This window comes from Leptodactylus fuscus, chromosome 3 (genome assembly GCF_031893055.1).
Source record: "Leptodactylus fuscus isolate aLepFus1 chromosome 3, aLepFus1.hap2, whole genome shotgun sequence".
Taxonomy (NCBI): domain Eukaryota; kingdom Metazoa; phylum Chordata; class Amphibia; order Anura; family Leptodactylidae; genus Leptodactylus; species Leptodactylus fuscus.
The window spans coordinates 243,977,170-243,996,048 of NC_134267.1; the positions used below are offsets into that span (position 1 = coordinate 243,977,170).

The 18,879-nt window shown below is 45.6% G+C and overlaps 1 protein-coding gene across 1 annotated transcript in view; it reads left to right on the top strand.

Annotated features, from left to right (window-relative positions):
• Positions 1 to 18,879, top strand: part of LOC142198386 (uncharacterized) — a 312,925-nt gene that overhangs the window by 245,962 nt on the left and 48,084 nt on the right. Inside the window, exon 2 of the mRNA XM_075269400.1 lies at positions 6,230 to 8,390. Coding sequence (XP_075125501.1) covers positions 6,230 to 8,390 — 2,161 coding nt within the window. The remainder of the gene's footprint in view (positions 1 to 6,229; positions 8,391 to 18,879) is intronic.

The following is an 18,879-nucleotide window of genomic DNA, read 5'->3' on the forward strand; positions in this document are numbered from 1 at the left end:
ATATGGTCACTGTATACTCTGTAGTGTCCTGTATATAGTCTGTATATACCACTATATGGTCACTGTATACTCTGTAGTGTCCTGTATATACCACTATATGGTCACTGTATACTCTGTAGTGTCCTGTGTATAGTCTGTATATACCACTATATGGTCACTGTATACTCTGTAGTGTCCTGTGTATAGTCTGTATATACCACTATATGGTCACTGTATACTCTGTAGTGTCCTGTGTATAGTCTGTATATACCACTATATGGTCACTGTATACTCTGTAGTGTCCTGTGTATAGTCCTGTATATACCACTATATGGTCACTGTATACTCTGTAGTGTCCTGTATATAGTCTGTATATACCACTATATGGTCACTGTATACTCTGTAGTGTCCTGTATATAGTCTGTATATACCACTATATGGTCACTGTATACTCTGTAGTGTCCTGTATATACCACTATATGGTCACTGTATACTCTGTAGTGTCCTGTGTATAGTCTGTATATACCACTATATGGTCACTGTATACTCTGTAGTGTCCTGTGTATAGTCTGTATATACCACTATATGGTCACTGTATACTCTGTAGTGTCCTGTGTATAGTCCTGTATATACCACTATATGGTCACTGTATACTCTGTAGTGTCCTGTGTATAGTCTGTATATACCACTATATGGTCACTGTATACTCTGTAGTGTCCTGTATATAGTCTGTATATACCACTATATGGTCACTGTATACTCTGTAGTGTCCTGTGTATAGTCCTGTATATACCACTATATGGTCACTGTATACTCTGTAGTGTCCTGTGTATAGTCTGTATATACCACTATATGGTCACTGTATACTCTGTAGTGTCCTGTGTATAGTCCTGTATACACCACTATATGGTCACTGTATACTCTGTAGTGTCCTGTGTATAGTCCTGTATATACCACTATATGGTCACTGTATACTCTGTAGTGTCCTGTGTATAGTCTGTATATACCACTATATGGTCACTGTATACTCTGTAGTGTCCTGTGTATAGTCTGTATATACCACTATATGGTCACTGTATACTCTGTAGTGTCCTGTGTATAGTCTGTATATACCACTATATAGTCACTGTATACTCTGTAGTGTCCTGTGTATAGTCTGTATATACCACTATATGGTCACTGTATACTCTGTAGTGTCCTGTGTATAGTCTGTATATACCACTATATGGTCACTGTATACTCTGTAGTGTCCTGTGTATACTCTGTATATACCACTATATGGTCACTGTATACTCTGTAGTGTCCTGTATATAGTCTGTATATACCACTATATGGTGACTGTATACTCTGTAGTGTCCTGTATATAGTCTGTATATACCACTATATGGTCACTGTATACTCTGTAGTGTCCTGTATATAGTCTGTATATACCACTATATGGTGACTGTATACTCTGTAGTGTCCTGTATATAGTCTGTATATACCACTATATGGTCACTGTATACTCTGTAGTGTCCTGTATATAGTCTGTATATACCACTATATGGTCACTGTATACTGTGTATAGTCTGATATCATATATATAATCATCTAGCAAAATAAAATACAGCCTTAACTTCAGGCTAGTTTGACACAAAATCCTGCTTGTCTGAGCACTAACTAACCAATAAATACTAACTATACGAGGGGCTTACTACCGGCCACATAAATCAACCATAAAATAGCACAATACTGTCTCTCAGTGTCAGGACAGATCCCGGCACCTCCTCTCTCCCCAGGATCTGCCCTGAAGTGAAGTCTCTGCAGCCTTTTATGGCCCAGTAACAGCCTATGACCCACATCTGGGGCTGAGACCTATTCCAGAGCCGCCCTGGACCACACAGAAGTCAGGAATCTGGGGCTGATATAGGGGGACTCCAGCACTCTGCCCATGCCCTTCTCACACCCCCCTCTCCCTTTTATTTGGACCTGTAGAGATGGACACTTTTAGCCCACATACAATGGGTTCCATGCCCTGTGTTTCACAGTGAACGTAAAATTTTGCAGGGTCAGAGACCTCCTGGTTAGAGATGAGCGAACCCTGTTAGGATCAGCCGATCCGAACAGCACGCTCCCATAGAAATGAATGGAAGCACGTTACGCTGACTTTGCCAGTGGCCGGCCGGCGTCACAGGTGCTTCCATTCATTTCTATGGGAGCGTGCTGTTCGGATCTGCTGATCCTAACAGTGTTCGCTCATTTCTACTCCTGGTGACTCCGGCGTTCCTCTCCTTAGCGCGGCACATCCATGTTAGAGGGGACTGATCAGTGACCGGCTTAGTGTCGGCCCAGGAGGTTGTACCTTAGGGATTCCCGGGCCCACTTATGGCTGAGCCCTCCCTCTCCACAATGCTGTAATGTCTCTCCGGTGGTGTAAGCTTCCTACTGAGGTCGGTGACTGGGGGTCTTCACCCCCCACCATTTGGGCCACCCCGCCCCTAACCCTACATCAGAGGGGTCAGTCTGAACCACAAACTCTTTAGTAAAGTCATGTGTGACCAAAACCGGCTGATTACAGAGGACTGACCTCACCTCCTGGATGTCCCCTCGGCCTCTTCACTCCACTTCACCATGACATAATTAGCCCCTTAGTCAGGTCTGTCACTGGGGCTGCAATAGTTAAAACAAAATAATTTGGGATGACCCTGAGGTAATAGCCCACGATACCCAGGAAAGCCCTTACTTGCTTTTTATTTAAGGGCTGAGGCCAATTCTGAATGGCCTCCACTTTGTTACCCTGGGGTTTTATCGCCCCTCTCTCTCTATTACATACCCCAAGTATCGGCCTCTCCCTATTACATAGCCCAGGTATCGCCCCTCTCCCTATTACATACCCCAGTTATCGCCCCTCTCCCTATTACATACCCCAGGTATCCGGCCTCTCCCTATTACATACCCCAGGTATCGCCCCTCTCTCTATTACATACCCCAGGTATCGGCCTCTCCCTATTACATACCCCAGGTATCGCCCCTCTCTCTATTACATACCCCAGGTATCGGCCTCTCCCTATTACATACCCCAGGTATCGCCCCTCTCTCTATTACATACCCCAGGTATCGGCCTCTCCCTATTACATACCCCAGGTATCGCCCCTCTCTCTATTACATACCCCAGGTATCCGGCCTCTCCCTATTACATACCCCAGGTATCGCCCCTCTCTCTATTACATACCCCAGGTATCGGCCTCTCCCTATTACATAGCCCAGGTATCGCCCCTCTCCCTATTACATACCCCAGGTATCGCCCCTCTCCCTATTACATACCCCAGGTATCGCCCCTCTCCCTATTACATACCCCAGGTATCGCCCCTCTCCCTATTACATACCCCAGGTATCGCCCCTCTCCCTATTACATACCCCAGGTATCGCCCCTCTCCCTATTACATACCCCAGGTATCGCCCCTCTCCCTATTACATACCCCAGGTATCGCCCCTCTCCCTATTACATACCCCAGGTATCGCCCCTCTCCCTATTACATACCCCAGGTATCGCCCCTCTCCCTATTACATACCCCAGGTATCGCCCCTCTCCCTATTACATACCCCAGGTATCGCCCCTCTCCCTATTACATACCCCAGGTATCGCCCCTCTCCCTATTACATACCCCAGGTATCGCCCCTCTCCCTATTACATACCCCAGGTATCGCCCCTCTCCCTATTACATACTCCAGGTATCGCCCCTCTCCCTATTACATACTCCAGGTATCGCCCCTCTCCCTATTACATACTCCAGGTATCGCCCCTCTCCCTATTACATACCCCAGGTATTGCCCCTCTCCCTATTACATACTCCAGGTATCGCCCCTCTCCCTATTACATACTCCAGGTATCGCCCCTCTCCCCTCCCTATTACATACTCCAGGTATCGCCCCTCTCCCCTCCCTATTACATACTCCAGGTATCGCCCCTCTCCCCTCCCTATTACATACTCCAGGTATCGCCCCTCTCCCTATTGCATACCCCAGGTATCGGCCTCTCCCTCTTGCATACCCCAGGTATCCGGCCTCTCCCTATTACATACCCCAGGTATCCGGCCTTTCCCTATTACATACTCCAGGTATCCGGCCTCTCCCTATTGCATACCCCAGGTATCGGCCTCTTCCTATTACATATCCCAGGTATCGCCCCTCTCCCTATTACATACCCCAGGTATCGCCCCTCTTCCTATTACATACCCCAGGTATCGGCCTCTCCCTATTACATACCCCAGGTATCGGCCTCTTCCTATTACATACCCCAGGTATCGCCCCTCTTCCTATTACATACCCCAGGTATCGCCCCTCTCCCTATTGCATACCCCAGGTATCGCCCCTCTCCCTATTACATACCCCAGGTATCGCCCCTCTCCCCTCCCTATTAAATACCCCAGGTATCGCCCCTCTCCCTATTACATACCCCAGGTATCGGCCTCTCCCTATTACATACCCCAGGTATCCGGCCTCTCCCTATTACATACCCCAGGTATCCGGCCTCTCCCTATTACATACCCCAGGTATCCGGCCTTTCCCTATTACATACCCCAGGTATCCGGTCTCTCCAGACCCAGAGCACACTTTTTAGGGTTGGCTGTTAAAGCGGCGAATCGGAGGGAATTTAGTACGGCCTGAACTTTTTGCAAGTGACTCTCCCAGTCCGTACTAAAGCTGACAATGTCATCTAGATAAGCTGAGGCGTACCTTTCATGGGGCTCCGGCTCTAATACACAGGCACCAGCAGAAGTCAAGAGAAGAAGGAACCGGGAGAAGAGAAGAAAGTGATCTCCAGGAGAGGAAGACAGGTAAGTATGATGGGGTGGAGGGGGGTGGGCTGAGGTAGGTAGGTAGGGCTAGGAGACGCAGGCTAGTTAGGGAAACAGGGAGGGGGGTGAGTGAAGAGCAATGGAAGTAAACAAATGCAGAGGATACAAGGACCTCCAAGAGAAAGCCAGAAATCACTCAAAACACATCTAACGTTATTTGGGTGCACTTATTACCCAGCACTAAGAGACATTTAAAAAATAAAAACAAGTTCTGAAAACCCCTTTAAGTTCTTGGGTGGTGGCATTTGGCATATCTGAGTCTGACCCCATTCCTGTGACCCCATTACCCACTGAATTCCTGAGTCTAGGGTGCGCTTGGCCTATATGTTGGCAGGAGTTGGATCGCTTGATGACTTGCATCCTGTATTTGTGTACTTGTAATCTCATATATTACGATGGTCCCGCATGTTATTTGGGAAAGCTCCTCCTACATAGACCATGTGCTTTCATAGATGGTTGTAACTAACCTATTCATTTGTCTATTGCCAGGTTCACACCTGAGTTTGGGTTTCCATTTGGAGAAACTGCTTGGGGACCCCCTGAACGGAAACCTAATCTGCTTAAGAAAGAGGAGTGTTAATAAAGAAGCATTTGCTGTGAAACAGGATTGAGCGCGGTTCCTTATCCTGAGCGGGCGATCCACCATCTGGCCTAGGAGAGTTATTTCCGTCTGTGGTCTTTGCATCTTCTCCTCCATCTTGGGCACTTATATCGTTCTCTGGACTATCTCATCACCATAAACCCCTGATATCTCCACATGGGTATGTACGTCATGGTGACCTCCTCACACTGCTCCTATTTCTTCCCTGGTCAGGTTTCTTTTGTGGATAGGCTCTATGGATTCTCTCTTGTAGAAATAGCTCCTCCCCCTGTGGGCGGTCCCTATATCTGTACATAACTGCAATCCTCTGCTTATTGTACAGGAAAGGAAGGACCGCGACTTCTTTATGCTGAATTTACTTTGGGTTACAGAAACTTCCTCAAATACTGCTTGTGTGTTTCCAGCCTAATAGGAAGGCTATAGATTTCTCTTCTTTGTTGTTTGAAATAAATCACTAAATCCATTTTTACTCCTACAGAAAATCCCAGTGCGATGTCTGAGGGAAACGTCATGTTATCAGTAAGTGATAAAGGAGAAGATGAAGATATGATGGAGCGCTCCTCAGGAGAAAACCTCATTACCCCTAATGTACATCCAGGACCTCACAGTACAGATTCATCATATAATCCCCCCAATCATGAGGAACCTTCTGACCAACCACAGATTGTGACCACAAGTACCAGCCAGAAAGGGGAGAAAAAGTATCAGTGTGGGGAATGTGGAAAAGAGTTTACATGCAGATCATATCTCGATATACACAACAGAATTCACACAGGAGAGAACCCTTATTCATGTCCAGAATGTGGGAAAGGCTTTAAAGGGAAGTCAGATCTTGTTAGACATGAGAGAAGTCACACAGGAGAGAAGCCATATTCATGTGCGGAATGCGGAAAATGCTTTAAACATAAGTCACATCTTGTTATACATGAGAGAATTCACACAGGTGAGAACCCTTATTCATGTCCAGAATGTGGGAAAGGCTTTAAAGGTAAGTCAGATCTTGTTAGACATGAGAGAATTCACACAGGTGAAAAGCCTTATTCATGTCCAGAATGTGGGAAAGGCTTTATAGCAAAGGCAAATCTTATTAGACATGAGAGAATTCACACAGGAGAGAAGCCTTATTCATGTTCAGAATGTGGCAAATGTTATATGGCTAAAGCTCATCTAAAAACTCATCAGAAAATCCACACTGGAGAGAAGCCATATTCATGTGCAGAATGTGGGAAATGTTTTATAGAGAATTCAGATCTTGTTGTACATGAGAGAACTCACACTGGAGAGAAGCCGTATCTATGTTCAGAATGTGGCAAATGTTTTATGGATAAAGCTCATCTAAAAACTCATCAGAAAATCCACACTGGAGTGAAGCCATATTCATGTGCAGAATGTGGGAAATGTTTTACTCTGAAATCACTTCTTATTATACATGAGAGAACTCACACTGGAGAGAAGCCGTATCCATGTTCAGAATGTGGCAAATGTTTTATAGATAAAGCTCATCTAAAAACTCATCAGAAAATCCACACTGGAGTGAAGCCATATTCATGTGCAGAATGTGGGAAATGTTTTACTCTGAAATCAAGTCTTAATATACATGAGAGAAGTCACACAGGAGAGAAGCCATATTCGTGTTCAGAATGTGGGAAATGTTTTTCAGATAAACAATATCTTGTATTACATGAGAGAATTCACACAGGAGAGAAGCCATATTCATGTTCAGAATGTGGGAAATGTTTTATCTCTAAAACAAATCTTAAAACACATCAGAGATGTCACACAGTAGAGAAGCCATATTCATGTGCAGAATGTGGGAAAGGTTTTACTCAGAAATCAAGTCTTAAATATCATCAGAGAAGTCACACAGGAGAGAAGCCATATTCATGTGCAGAATGTGGGAAAGGTTTTACTCAGAAATCAAGTCTTAAATATCATCAGAGCAGTCACACAGGAGAGAAGCCATATTCATGCTCAGAATGTGAGAAATGTTTTATAGATAAAGCTCGTCTAGAAATGCATCACAAAAGCCACACTGGAGTGAAGGCATATTCATGTGCACAATGTGGGAAATGTTTTACTAAGAAATCAAGTCTTAAAACACATCAGAGAAGTCACACAGGAGAGAAGCCATATTTGTGTGCAGAATGTGGGAAATGTTTTACTCACAAATCAAGTCTTAAAAGACATCAGAGATGTCACACAGGAGAGAAGCCATATTCATGTGCAGAATGTGGGAAATGTTTTATTCTAAAAACACTTCTTGAAAGACATGAACGAATCCACGCAGGAGCGAAGCCATATTCATGTGCAGTATGTGGGATATGTTTTATCGATAAATATTCTCTAAAAATTCATCAGATAATTCACACCGGAGTAACGGCATATTCATGTGCAGAATGTGGTAAATGTTTTACATTTAGATCACGTCTTGATCGGCATATAAGAATTCACACAGGAGAGAAACCATATTCATGTTCAGAATGTGGGAAATGTTTTAATCGGAAATCATATCTTAAAACACATCAGAGAAGTCACACAGGAGAGAAGCCATATTCATGTGCAGAATGTGGGAAATGCTTTACTCAGAAATCATATCTTAAAACACATCAGAGAAGTCACACAGGAGAGAAGCCATATTCATGTGCAGAATGTGGGAAATGTTTTACTGAACAATCAAGTCTTGATAGGCATTTGAGAATCCACACAGGAGAGAAGCCATATTCATGTGCAGAATGTGGGAAATGCTTTATTCAGAAATCATATCTTAAAACACATCAGAGATGTCACACAGGGGAAAAGCCATATTCATGCTCAGAATGTGGGAAGTGTTTTACATTACAATCAAATCTTGATAGGCATTTGAGAATCCACACAGGAGAGAAGCCATATTCATGTGCAGAATGTGGGAAATGTTTTACTGATCAATCAAGTCTTAAAAAACATCAGAGAAGTCACACAGGAGAGAAGCCATATTGATGTTTATGTGTAGATAAAGGGGTTTCGGTAATGCAGGCCAGCAGGTGTATTCTCAACAGGAACTTCTTGTCCATCCAAAGTAGCACCAGAAGACCACGTATGGATGGATGAGGAGGATACTTTACTCCAAGTCAGGGTACAACATGTCCTGTTTCTAGAGCAAACCAATACCCTGTGAGTGTGGGCAGGAATGTATGTGACATAGACTTGTAGTAACGTCTCCTCTTCATCCATATGTGATCACCTGGTTAGACTTCAGAGTCATGTGAGCAGCGACGGGAAAAGCTGACACTGCTGACATTTCCTTCTGTAGATCTCTCCTATAATAAATGGCTGCAGTCGGGTTGTTGGTGATTTCCTTCCATCTCCTTTATCTCTTCTCCTGTATGAATGAAGATGAGATAATGATGTGTCCACATATGTCCTAGAATGAATCTCTCCATGGGGAGTCCGTCCTCTTCTACATGACTGTAGTCACCTCTGGGCACATTAGATGTTGCCATCTCTTTGTGTATATTGTAGCTTGCGGCTCCATGTTGTGTCTTATTGTATCTCTTCAGTTCTTGGAATATTAATGAATAACACAATAACAGGGGCTGCTAATAGTAAGTGGGGGGGGGGGGGTAGTTATTGTCCAGGAGGTTTGGCTTTAATTATTGTTGGATTACTCAGATAAGTAAAAGTATCAGACGTGGGTTCTCATCTATTATATTGCTATAAATGTCTTGTCCACATTGTAAATTGGGATTCATGTTAGTAATCTCCCCGACTGGGTGGAGAATTGGTAAAATGGAGCAATCAGATTACCGCAGAAATAAGTCAGGACTGAGTCCTCTGGCAAACTCTGCTCGTCTGTTGGATTTTCGGGGATTCGGGTTGAACATTCATTGTGACTAAATAATAGGAAACCCAATCATATAGCCCTTACACAGCCTGGAGGTGTTTGGGGTCATTGTCCTGTTGAAAAATAAATGATGGTCCAACTAAACGCAAACCGGGTGGAATAGCATGCCGCTGCAAGATGCTGTGGTAGCCATGCTGGTTCAGTATAAATCCCCAACAGTGTCACCAGCTTGCCCCCCCCCCCCCCCCCCCCCCACACACACACACACACACACACCATCACACCTGCTCTGGTTTGTGTTTAGTTGGATCAGCATTTATTTTGGTTACAATGTTATGTTAAAGCACAAATATCTACAAATCAGTGCCCCCAGACCTGCAATCCTGCACTTCTGGTGATACAATGTATTTCCCTCAATGTCACTCAACAACCACTGATTTGTAGATATTTGAGCTTGAACATAACATTGTTACCAAAATAAATGCTGATCCAACTAAACACAAACCAGAGCAGGTGTGATGGTGTGTGTGTGTGTGGGGGGGCAAGCTGGTGAGACTGTTGGGGATTTATACTGAACCAGCATGGCTACCACAGCATCTTGCACCGGCATGCTATTCCATCCGGTTTGCGTTTAGTTGGACCATCATTTATTTTTCAACAGGACAATGACCTCAAACACCTCCAGGCTGTGTAAGGGCTATATGACCAGGAAGGAGAGTGATGGGGGGCTACACCAGATGACCCGGCCTCCATAGTCACCAGACCTGAACCCAATCCAGATGGTTGGGGTGATGTGGACCGCAAAGTGAAGGCAAAAGTGCCAACAAGTGCTAAGCATCTCTGGGAACTCCTTCAAGACTGTTGGAAGACCATTCCCGGTGACTACCTCATGGAGCTCATCAAGAGAATGCCAAGAGTGTGCAAAGCAGGAATCAAAGCAAAAGGAAGCGAGAATAGAAGACAGATTGTCAGTTGTGTCACACTGTTTGGTAAGTCTATAATCCCACATGTCTTACTTCTGAGTTTTGATGCCTTCAGTGTGATCTACAATTGTCATAGTCATGGAAATATAGAAAACTCTTTGAATGGGAAGGTGTGGCCAAACTTTTGGTCTGTACTGCATAGATAAAGGTAAGGTTGTGGACGGGGTGTGTGTATATATATATATATATATATATATATATAAGGTTGTGGACGGGGTGTATATACATATATATACATAAGGTTGTGGACAGGGTGTATGTATACATATATATACATAAGGTTGTGGACAGGGTGTATATACACATACATATATATATACATAAGGTTGTGGACAGGGTGTATATACATATATATACATAAGGTTGTGGACAGGGTGTATATACACACATATATACATAAGGTTGTGGACAGGGTGTATATCTCTCCTGGTTTCCTCAGCCAGGTGAGATAACGGTAATCCAGAAGGATGAATGCTGCTCTAGAAGAACATTGTCTGCTGAGGCTCTTTATAGAAGTTACATGGGCTGGATTTTTTGGCTGGAGGGCAGGTTGGTAGTCGGAGTCTTCCAGTCCACACCACTAGTCCACTACGGGTCTTTCCTAGTCCCAGGTGCTCTCAGATGAGGTTTCCTAATGTTCTTTACTGGGGCTTCAGATTACGGCTTCAGATCAGACCTTCTGATGTGACGGATTATCTAGGAAATCTACAAAGGAATCTCCGACAGATTCATAACCGTGTTTTTAGTTCTATTCCAGATCCGGACTCATTGGAGGGGACTCATTCTCTACGACCTGGAGATTGGGTGACTGTAAGGAGACACGTGAGGAAAGCTTTGGGTCCACGATATGATGGTCTATTCCAGGTCCAGCTAACTACACCCACCTCAGTCACACTGGAGGGAAAGCCGACCTGGATTTCTAGAATTCTCCATGTTATCTTGCTGCGATGTCTCCTGATACTAATAATATTCATTGTAGTAACATTCTCTTGATGATATGTAAAAGGTTGCTAAAGTGTAAATGTTTTCCAGGAAGCAACGTCTTCAGCGAATAGCCATTGTATGGTGATGGAGACCTCCCAGAAATACTTGTACAATCCCTATAGGAAAGAGCCCTGGAGAACCTTACTAACTGCATCTACTGTGGAGGTCCATCCATATGAGGAACGTCACAGAAGATGTATTCAGCAGATAGAATGGACTGATAATATATTCATAGACTTCATCTATAGACATGAATTGTTCTATCATCTCCAGAATTCACACGTCCACGAGGCCTCACTGCCATTTTTGTATGGGTACCATGGATGAATAACATCTTAGATAGGAGGATGGAGCAGCGGAGTCATCTGGACGGATGCCGGCATCCCTCAATCTGGGAGAATTAGTATTCTCACACTTTGGGTAGGTAGGGTGACTCTATTCACTGTCCTCGAAACAGAGAATGAAGGGAGATAGGAATTGTCCGTGTGACCTGTAGAAAAATGGTGAAGAGAGGGGAGTATGTGGAAGGAATTCGAGAGACAATCTCATAGAAACCAAGATTTGTGGCTTCTCTTTGCTTAGTCTATTAAGGAATAAGAGCATGATGACCTGTATACAGACGTTCTATTCTTCAGGATACATGTAGCACTTAGTCCATGTGGAACCAGATACAGGGGCTGTGCTCTGGAATTATCTGGAATACCATTTCTGTAACATTGTCTCTGGCTTAGTAACACAACGGTTACACAATACTGAGACGGATGGTCAGCCACGGTCTGGAAGATTACAGATGTGTGAGGGAGATGCCGGGAGACCACGAGGCCTTGTTAGAACCACAGAATTCTCAGAAATCGCACATACGTATATCTATGTTACACCAATAAACTATCACCCAAGTGTATTATGGGATTCATGGTTTGTTGCACACTATAAAATAAAACAAGGGGGTTCGGTCACTCCAGAGCTCCCGCAGCATTAGACCAACTCTGTGTCTGTCGTCTTACTCACCGGATGCCATCATCTACCCTGACGAGAAACTCTAACACCTGCTAAGAGGTCGGGCGGAGACCTCAAACAAAGGGTGGATCCGAAATGGGTGCATGGTGTGGACGAGTTAGTGATATGGGGAACAGACCATCCGAAACTCTGATCATTTGATATTACCCTGTGATTATCCTAAGGGAGAGGAAGATTCCCAAGTTATTCATTTATCTCGGAGACAACTCACGTTATATGAACAAGAGGTTTGGCTAAGGGCTTAGCATATGTATCGGATAATACATGCGATGATCTTCTTTGGGTTACAGACGTTGCGTTGTTTTGTCATACATTGAGATGGGCAAAGTAGAGTAACATGAGAAATAGAAGAAGGTGCGATGAATTGGGTTTCTCTCTGGAAGATCTTCCTGGATTAAAAATTTTGGAAGAACTATTTAGGGAAGGAAAAGGAGAGATTGTCTCTAAAGCCACCACTGATTTGTGACCCAAGAGTACCAAGTCCCCCATTACTTTCCATACAGGTTATATCGGTGCGTTTGAGGTTATGGTTACTGAAGGGATTAACGAAGTATCTAGGTATAGGACCGGCAGTGCCAACGTGTCCCCAGAACAACTCAGGGCATTGATGGACCTAGAACCGGATGATAAGACGATCAGTAAATCTTCAGATAAGGGGGGTGGGGGGAATGTGGTCTTGTTAGATAGGTCCAATATGTGAAAGTGTGTGATGACATTTTGAATCAAGAAGAATCCTATAGAGATGTTGATAGAGATCCTACAGATATTTTTCTTGGTGAATTAGTTGAAACTTTCCGGGAAGCCTTGGAGGGCGGTCTCATCTCTAAGAGTGAATTCCAATTTATGAAACCCAAGAGTCTGCAAATAGTCACCTTATACACTCCAGCTAAGGTCCACGAGGGGGTGGATCCTCTTAAGGGGCGTCCAATAGTCTCGGACATAAGGAGTGTGACGCAAAACATAACTACGAAAGTGGACACCATTTTAAGACCTTTTGCCCTTGCGTTGCCTTCCTATGTCCGGGATACAATGGACGTCCTCAGACATCTGAAGGATCTTTCCTTACCTTGTGCACCTTGGTGGCTAGCCTCGAGGTTAAGATGCTGTACAGCTCCATATCCCATAATTTGGGGTTTGGGGCTGTGCGGCATTTTCTTAACACAAGGGGGAGCCACTGTGCCCACCACAATTCACTGTTTCTCCATGTTATGGACTTTATACTTAGGAGAAATTACTTGATTTTTAATGGGCGCTTCTTCCACCAGCTTCAAAGAACAGCCATGGGGAATCCGGCAGCCCCGACATATGACAACGTGTTCCTGGGCTGGTGGGAGAAGCGTCTAGTATTCTGCAAAGAGATGGAAAGTTGGACCAGCTCCATTCTGTGATGGATTCGCTATATAGTTGATCTTTTGGAGTGGCACACTGGTGTCCTTCTGGGCGTTCGTGTAGACATTGAACAAAAAGTATATTAATTTAAGATTCACCACTGAGATATACCAATCAGAAATTTCATATTTGAAGATGAAGATGAATGATGATGGATCTTTAAGCACTACAGTATTTCGTATAACCACGGCCACGAGCTGTTTACTCAGGTGGGACAGTTGCCATCTGACTCCACTTAAAAGGGGTATGCCAAAGGGACAGGAGGAATTGTTCCAACCTGAGTGAATATGAAAGCAAAGCGAAGGATTTGGAGAATAGGTTTAAACAAAGGGGTTTCCCTCAAAATGTCATCACTAGGGCCGATCAACATGAAACTTCTAGAAATAGGAAAGACCTTTTGGTTCCATTATACCCGGAGAGAATGAGGAGTTGTTGTTGTTTTTTAAGGATGTGGCTATTTATAGTTACTAGAGATGAGCGAACACCGTTCAATCGAATACACATTCAATCGGATATCAGGCCGTTCGAGATGTTCAATTACAATCAAATACCATGAGGCAAAGGTAGTAAAAATTTGTGTCCCCTCCCACCTTCCCTGGCGCATTTTTTGCACCAATAACTGTGCAGGGGAGGTGGAACAGGAACTACAACAATGGAGGCAGGGAAAAAAAATCGGAAAAAGGAATTGGCGGCCAAAATCAGGTGACCTCCAGTTTATACGAATAGTGGATTGAACATTCGATTAATTTGGGTCTGTGACCTATGTGACTGTGAGACAGGGACAGATGTACAGGAGGGTTAGCTAGGGATTACCTTTATTTAGGGGGAGGGAATGTTACTCAAGCAGCTCTTTGGGGCTCTATCTGGGCAGGATCCCTGTCAGCTTGCGATATGCCGTTAGGAATGCATTGACCAGCGTTGATTGTCCAGTGTACAGCATTCGGCCAATCAACACTGGTTCTGCCTGAGGAGGCGGAGTCTAAAATCGGTCCACAGCAGTTTCCATTCTGGTCCGATTTTAGACTCCGCCTCCTTCAGCAGAACCAGTGTTGATTGGCCGAATGCTGTACACTGGCCAATTAACGCTGGTCAATGCATTCCTATGGGAAGATGAAGCAAAGCTAGCCGTGCGCTCAGCTCAGTTACTCCGGACACCGGAGATGAAGCAGAGCTCAGCACTGCTACACCCAACAATCCCTCCAACTACTCCTCCTGTCACACACAGTCTGCACTACTGCCAACCATCCCTCCAGCTACTCCTCCTGTCACACACAGTCTGCACTACTGCCAACCATCCCTCCAGCTACTCCTCCTGTCACACACAGTCTGCACTACTGCCAACCATCCCTCCAGCTACTCCTCCTGTCACACACACAGCTCTGCACTACTGCCATCCATACCTCCCTCCAGGTACTCCTCCTGTCACACACACAGTCTGCACTACTGCCAACCATCCCTCCAGCTACTCCTCCTGTCACACACACAGCTCTGCACTACTGCCATCCATCCCTCCAGCTACTCCTCCTGTCACACACACAGTCTGCACTACTGCCATCCATCCCTCCAGCTACTCCTCCTGTCACACACAGTCTGCACTACTGCCAACCATCCCTCCAGCTACTCCTCCTGTCACACACAGTCTGCACTACTGCCAACCATCCCTCCAGCTACTCCTCCTGTCACACACAGCTCTGCACTACTGCCAACCATCCCTCCAGCTACTCCTCCTGTCACACACACAGCTCTGCACTACTGCCATCCATCCCTCCAGCTACTCCTCCTGTCACACACACAGTCTGCACTACTCCCAACCATCCCTCCAGCTACTCCTCCTGTCACACACACAGCTCTGCACTACTGCCAACCATCCCTCCAGCTACTCCTCCTGTCACACACACAGTCTGCACTACTGCCAACCATCCCTCCAGCTACTCCTTCTGTCACACACACAGTCTGCACTACTGCCAACCATCCCTCCAGCTACTCCTCCTGTCACACACACAGTCTGCACTACTGCCATCCATACCTCCCTCCAGGTACTCCTCCTGTCACACACACAGTCTGCACTACTGCCATCCATCCCTCCCTCCAGGTACTCCTCCTGTCACACACACAGTCTGCACTACTGCCAACCATCCCTCCAGCTACTCCTTCTGTCACACACACAGTCTGCACTACTGCCAACCATCCCTCCAGCTACTCCTCCTGTCACACACACAGCTCTGCACTACTGCCAACCATCCCTCCATCTACTCCTCCTGTCACACACACAGCTCTGCACTACTGCCAACCATCCCTCCAGCTACTCCTCCTGTCACACACACAGTCTGCACTACTGCCATCCATCCCTCCAGCTACTCCTCCTGTCACACACACAGCTCTGCACTACTGCCAACCATCCCTCCAGCTACTCCTCCTGTCACACACACAGTCTGCACTACTGCCAACCATCCCTCCAGCTACTCCTCCTGTCACACACACAGCTCTGCACTACTGCCAACCATCCCTCCAGCTACTCCTCCTGTCACACACACAGTCTGCACTACTGCCAACCATCCCTCCAACTACTCCTCCTGTCACACACACAGCTCTGCACTACTGCCAACCATCCCTCCAGCTACTCCTCCTGTCACACACACAGTCTGCACTACTGCCAACCATCCCTCCAGCTACTCCTCCTGTCACACACACAGCTCTGCACTACTGCCAACCATCCCTCCAGCTACTCCTCCTGTCACACACACAGTCTGCACTACTGCCAACCATCCCTCCAGCTACTCCTCCTGTCACACACACAGTCTGCACTACTGCCATCCATCCCTCCAGCTACTCCTCCTGTCACACACACAGCTCTGCACTACTGCCAACCATCCCTCCAGCTACTCCTCCTGTCACACACACAGTCTGCACTACTGCCAACCATCCCTCCAGCTACTCCTCCTGTCACACACACAGTCTGCACTACTGCCATCCATCCCTCCAGCTACTCCTCCTGTCACACACACAGCTCTGCACTACTGCCAACCATCCCTCCAGCTACTCCTCCTGTCACACACACAGTCTGCACTACTGCCAACCATCCCTCCAGCTACTCCTCCTGTCACACACACAGCTCTGCACTACTGCCAACCATCCCTCCAGCTACTCCTCCTGTCACACACACAGTCTGCACTACTGCCAACCATCCCTCCAGCTACTCCTCCTGTCACACACACAGTCTGCACTACTGCCAACCATCCCTCCAGCTACTCCTCCTGTCACACACACAGCTCTGCACTACTGCCAACCATCCCTCCAGCTACTCCTCCTGTCACACACACAGCTCTGCACTACTGCCAACCATCCCTCCAGCTACTCCTCCTGTCACACACACAGTCTGCACTACTGCCAACCATCCCTCCAACTACTCCTCCTGTCACACACACAGTCTGCACTACTGCCAACCATCCCTCCAGCTACTCCTCCTGTCACACACACAGCTCTGCACTACTGCCAACCATCCCTCCAGCTACTCCTCCTGTCACACACACAGCTCTGCACTACTGCCATCCATACCTCCCTCCAGGTACTCCTCCTGTCACACACACAGTCTGCACTACTGCCATCCATCCCTCCCTCCAGGTACTCCTCCTGTCACACACACAGCTCTGCACTACTGCCAACCATCCCTCCAGCTACTCCTCCTGTCACACACACAGCTCTGCACTACTGCCATCCATCCCTCCAGCTACTCCTCCTGTCACACACACAGTCTGCACTACTGCCAACCATCCCTCCAGCTACTCCTCCTGTCACACACACAGCTCTGCACTACTGCCAACCATCCCTCCAGCTACTCCTCCTGTCACACACATCTCTGGTGTAACAGAGCTCAGCGCACACTCAGCTCTGCTACACCTTTACACTATGTTGTAGATGACCCTATTTAAGACTCTGGATAATGGAATGAATATATCACATGGGTTCATGTCATTCTATACAAATCACTGAACTAAGACAGCCATAAAGATAAAGAACCTGGGAACTGTGACTTGATTATTTGGTTTTATATGTATATAGTAATAAGCCTCTCCCCCTCCCCCCTCCTGTAATCCTATCCCTATGTGTCCTGTTGTACATACATATGCAGCCTGCAGAAAGTGTTTTTAGATATATCTGAAGAAGAAGCTCAGAGGCAGCTTCGAAACGTCATATTCTGTCATCATTATGAGTTAGCCATTAAAAAAGGTATCACCTACTGAAGACTTGCAAGTTTTTTTTTGTTTTTTTTATATGTATATACACTCATTCCAACTTTTGCAGGTGAAACATCTACAGTGCCGTATATTGCACTGTGCACAAGGATGATTATACCTAGGACTAATGTTTTTTTTATTAAGTTTTATAAAGGAAGGCTGACATGTATCTTTATGTATTTCATCTTATGTTTTAACAGTTCTTATGCACTTGAAACGCGTTGTGTGTGAACCTTAATAAATCTGTTTAATCTAATCTGAACGGGTGAAGCGCATTCCCTGTGTTTTCGGTCCTTGACATTTAGTTGTTCACATATCCTCACAGATCCTGAGCCCGGCTCAACTTGAGCTCTTACACCGCGGCCTGTCCTTTTGCCCCACTTATGGTTTTGACTTGTTCCAACTAGATTTAGACATGCAAAGGCGGTATCGCTTACTGAGGTTGAACGTACACTTCTCTAGTCCATCTATATCCACTGACACACCTGATAGACCAAGCCTAGTATCTTGCAGGGACTTGGGTTTATCCATTAAGAGTACTTACAATCCACCCAGAAACTCCCCGGCTGTGGAAACAGTCATCTCCCTAATCCAACGGGACATGGATTCATTTAGGAGTAGTGTTGAAATCAATAAGTTTCCTTGTACCTCCAATCTATCTAATGGTGATAAGCTGGCACTGGAACAACTCACTAAAAATGATACCCTCGTTATTAAACCAGCCGATAAGGGTGGAGCAATAGTCATCATGGAGAAATCCACCTACACCAAGGAGATTAAACGCCAACTGGCAGATACTGACATATATACCCCCTTATCCAATAACCCAGTATATAAGATCGCTGCAATAATTAAGGGAGTTCTGGACAAATACTTCAATAACAACACTATTGATACATAGACTGTAAATTTCCTGACTAAACAAGACCCAATTACCCCGAATATTTACAAACTACTTAAAATTCATAAGTGACTGGTGGATCCTCCGGGACGGCCGATTGTGGCTTCAACCGATTCTATACTGTCACCCCTT